Raw genomic sequence first — 4,581 nt, 5'->3', positions numbered from 1 at the left:
CGGCAGCACCAGCAACTCCGGTGAGCAGCAGCAGCAGCAGCAGAGCCAAGGTGAGCAGCAGCAGCAGCAGAACAGCGAGGAAAAGAAGTAGGTTGATCAGGCGACTGATTGCGCATGTAGGGACCGTCTCTTGATCGACGGTGCTTGGAGTGTTGTTCATCTTCGCAGATGCCGCTCTGCACTGGCGGCTTCGATTTTTTTATTGGGTTATCGCATGTTCATATGCGGTCTGTTTGTGTTATTTGTGGTGTCGTGTGCTCGCAGCGTCGCCCATGTTTCGGTGTAGGCGGCGTGTATGTGCCTAAATGTGTGTCGCGCAAGGCGCGGATGTTGTCGTTTTTGTTTTCCTTGTTTCTATGCCGGTACTTATTGTGGAAAGAGTCGGACGTGCGCGTATTTCTTTAGTGTGTTCTGGGGTGCTCTCCGTGACCTCGTAAGCGCGTTCATGTCTTTGAGCCTTCCTAAGCCTTTTCGTTTCCTCGCACTCTTTTTCTGTTTTTGTGTGTGTGTGTGTGTTTTTGTTGTTGTTGTTTTTGTTTCCTTTGTGTGTGCGTTGTGGGCTCGTCGTGCTGCTCTTGTGTGGCACGCGTGTCTGTAGCGTGTCGCACCTCTAGCATAAGGTGTGGTCCTCTCCTTTCGTATATGAGCGTGCTTGTGTGTGCTTGTGTGTTTTGTGGAGCGCGTCGCGGCTGGTGAGGATCGCTTTCTTTGTTTCTTTGTTTTCCTCTCGTGTTCGGGGATCGCTGGCCTTCGATTCTCGGGCTCAACTGTGGCCTTGCTCGTGCGTGCGTAGGAAGGCGCCTTTAAAGTGAAGTCGAATGCTTATACGTGCTTGTGTGCGCTGCGTTCACCTGTAGTGCAGCATTCCCACTCGGGTAAGGAAAGAAGGAGAGGATGAGAGACCTTTTGTTTTATACAAGGCGCGGCCGGTGAGGACTTTCGGTTGGGGTGGAGTTGGTGAGTCAGGCTAGCAGAAGACGCGTTGAGGCGTTCTCACGGTTTTTGTCTGGGGGGGGGGAGGGTCTTCCTGGATGATAGGGTGTGGGTGTGCGGGAGCGCCTGCAGCTGCCCTTCAGCGGTTTGTGCCTTGTGACTAGGAAGTCGGTTGAACGCCTATAAGGTGTCTATGGAATCTCGGCAACAAAAGGGGTTGCGGCGTGATCATTGTGGCTCTCACAGCTGCACTGCCGCTGTGATCGCAGTCGGTCACCCTTGCTGGATCTGCCCCTGTCTGCCTCTCTCAACCACCCTCCGACATCGCTGTCGATGCTACTTCTTTCGAGTGGCCGAATACAGGGATACGGCAAGGCGGTGACGAGTGCGTGCAAGAGGACGTCACCAGCACCTCTGTTATGCCTGCTCCCTCCCTCTTACCTGGTTCCTCTTTTTTGTGTATGAAAAAGGTATTTTTCCTCCCACCTCCGCCGCTTGCCCGCTTGTCTTTTCTGTATTTCTTCTCTGCCTTTGGTTTTGGAGAGGTGTTTCGTATGTGGTGTTGTGATGGAGCAGGCACACAAACGCAGACTTACTCGCAGATATGCACCGCACACGTACGCGTATGGCCAGACTCCAGCGCGTGCGCACGAAAGCTTGAATAGTGTCTTCTAATTACCTTCCTTTTTGTTTGCTTGTTTGCTTGTTTGCCCGCGTGCACCGGCGTCGCTGAGGTTTACCTAAAAGCGGCGCTTACACGAGGTGCAAGCGCAGAGGCACTTGTTTTCCGCTGCCCGCGCGCCTGCGCATCGACGGGCGTCGCGGCGCGTTGGCAGGCAGATGCGGAAGTGGGTGAGAAAAGGTAGTGGATGGCGCGCAGAAGAGCGCGCATGGTTGCGGGCCAAGTGAATAAACACAGGAGCCCCGATCCCCGCAATATATATATATTTTCTTTTTTTTTGGCTTGCCGCAACACTCCTAACGGAAAAAGGGAGGGAAGGGGGCGAGATCCGCATGAGAAGACTCGAGAACAGCGAGTGGCTACAGAAAAAAAGGGAAAGCTGGCCACCGGCCTCTCCAGCCACACGCGCTACACACGGGCGACACGAGTAAAGGAATCAAGCGCGCGAAGAGGAAAGGGAAGGGTAAGGGGGCGACAACGAAGAGAAAATCGAGAGCGGGAAACGAAAGTCACAACCCCAGGCACAACCGCGGCACGCACGAGGACAGCCAGGGGGAGGAAGAATAGGTGGAATGACCGGAGCCTTCTATTCCGCTTTTTCCTTTGGTGCCGTTGGCGTGGACGCCGCAGGCCGACTCCCCCCACCCCCACCCCCCCACCGTCCACTAGAGAAGACGCAGCGCCAATTACCGACTTACGAATCGTGAGCTGTGTGCTCTCTCACGCGGACCTCCTTTTTTTTTTCTCTCTGATCGCCTTCTCTCTCGCACACTCCGTGGCGGGCAAGCGTTCGCCACACAGGTGCTCTTTGCTTTGCTTCCGTGTCGAGCGAGCTGCCGTTTGTGTGCACCTCGCATACTCGCGTGAGCCCCCTGTGTTGTCACGCCTTTCCACAGAATGAGGAGCGGAGTGCGAAGCTGAAAGGAAAGCGGAGAGAAAAGCGAAGAGGGACAGCGATGCAAACATACATACGCGCACACATTGAAAAGCCTGTGCCGTCGCCGCTGTTTGGATAGTATTCGTCCCTATCCCCGATGTGCCGCACGTTTTCTTTTTCTTTTGCCCTCTCCCCTTCGCCCTCCGACCACACGTTCCTGTGTGTGTGTGTGCCGCTTCTTTACAGAGGGGCAGCTATTTCGCGACTTTTCCTTCTAGTAACATGAACCTAACCTCTTATCTTCAACTCCTTGTCGAATGAAAAAAAAAAGAAAACATTAAATGGAAAGTGAAGTCGGCGAACAAAAGCGAAGAGACGAAGGAAATAGTTGCGCGTGCATGTGTGTGGGGGGAGGGGGGGGGGGTCGGTAATCGATCACACGAGACAGCGCGGCGGCATAGTGCAAGCTCGCGCACGAACCGGCTGCGCGGATGCATGCCATCTACGCAGATCTGGAGCTGCTGGACCGCTTCCGCATGTTTCCGTGGGGCCACCGTCTTCAAGAGAGAGTCGTAACGGCTCACTCTGCACTAGCCTCGCCGTTGGGGACGGTCACTTTGTGCGGTGCACCGTGCCTGTGGAAGCCCTCTGCTTCACGCAGCGACATGCCACCTTTTTTTTTTCTCACCTAGGTCCTTCACTGCACGGCTTGAACCGAGGTGGAATTCACCACTTCAGCGTGGGAGCTCAGGAAGGAGAGAAGGGTGCGAATCGGTTATGGGCCCCTCTAACGACGAGGAGCGTCCTCTTCGGCCCTGGCGTTCCTCGGCCTCCTAGACCTCCTGACCACACTACCATTTATGCCCCCTGCTGCTTTTCGTTCTCTCCTACTTTCCCTGCTCACGATTCTATCCGTCTGGCGACTACGTTGTTCATCGATCATACCTTGACAACTGCTCGTTGTTTCGTATTCTTTTTCTTCCTCGTCTGGTACACGTCTGCGCCCCGCGCACCTCGTCTCTCGCATCTACGTCACCCCTTTTATCTGCGCACCTTTTTTTCCTGCTCACTCTCGTCGTCGGCCGTCCGCGTTGGTGCATGTGCCGTGTGCTGCATACCTGCAACACTAACACCTACTGCCTCCACGTTTCCTGCCGACTCGTGCACCCTTTTCTGAATACCACTCGCACGCACCCCGCCCTCCACCCCTCTCGCGCGCGTGGGACACTCTTAACTTCACAACGGAACCATTGGATATTCCTGATGTCCACCCCCCCGCCAAAAAAATTAAAAATGCCATCTCTCTCGAACGTCCAGAAGCAACAAAAATCGAAACCTGCCATCTTGAGCACCTTTCCGCCGAAAAGCGCGCACACACACACGAATACGCGCATCACGCGAAACCGCTTATTGTCTTGTCTTCCCCGCCGCGTCGAAGCCTCTTTGTGAACCGCTCTCGTTTCCTGTTCGCCGTTCTCTCGTTTTGCCTTTTCGTCGTGCTCTGTTGCCGTCATCGTCGCCTTGCGGTGAGCCTCATCTTCTTCACAGATCGACTTAATTCTATCTTTTCTTCTTTTCTCCGTGCCCGTGTTACTCACGGACATCATAATTTTTGGGCAACTACACATCGCCACCAGCTCCGCCACCACTAACACCAACACGCACGTAAACAGAAACGGTGACGCACACCCACTCAGACCTCCACAGACATTCGTCGCACGCATCAGCGGCTTTGCCCTTGTGCTTTCCAGCGACGCATAGGCGATCCCATTTCAACCATTAACTTCTTTTCAGCAACACCCTCGCTCGCTGAAGCCCATGTTCGCTCGTCGTGTGTGCGGAAGCGCTGCGGCGTCGGCTGCGCGCCTGGCGCGCCACGAGTCGCAGAAGGTGCAGGGCGACGTGATTGGCGTGGACCTGGGCACGACGTACAGCTGCGTGGCGACGATGGACGGCGACAAGGCGCGCGTGCTGGAGAACTCTGAGGGCTTCCGGACGACGCCGTCTGTTGTGGCGTTCAAGGGCAGCGAGAAGCTTGTGGGGCTTGCGGCGAAGCGGCAGGCGATCACGAACCCGCAGTCGACGTTCT

General features: G+C 55.3%; 1 protein-coding gene across 1 annotated transcript; it reads left to right on the top strand.

The window, feature by feature from the left end:
• Nucleotides 1-4,310: 4,310 nt before the first annotated feature.
• Nucleotides 4,311-4,580, top strand: LDBPK_302530 (heat shock 70-related protein 1, mitochondrial precursor, putative; the record flags this gene model as incomplete). The annotated part of the gene is made up of 1 exon (XM_003862916.1): nt 4,311-4,580. A coding segment is annotated over one exon (270 nt), but the record flags the coding sequence as incomplete, so codon positions are not given.
• Between the last annotated feature and the right edge of the window lies 1 nt (nt 4,581).

The sequence above is a fragment of the Leishmania donovani genome, chromosome 30, assembly GCF_000227135.1.
Source record: "Leishmania donovani BPK282A1 complete genome, chromosome 30".
Lineage (NCBI taxonomy): Eukaryota > Euglenozoa > Kinetoplastea > Trypanosomatida > Trypanosomatidae > Leishmania > Leishmania donovani.
This window is presented reverse-complemented; position numbering and strand designations above follow the sequence as displayed.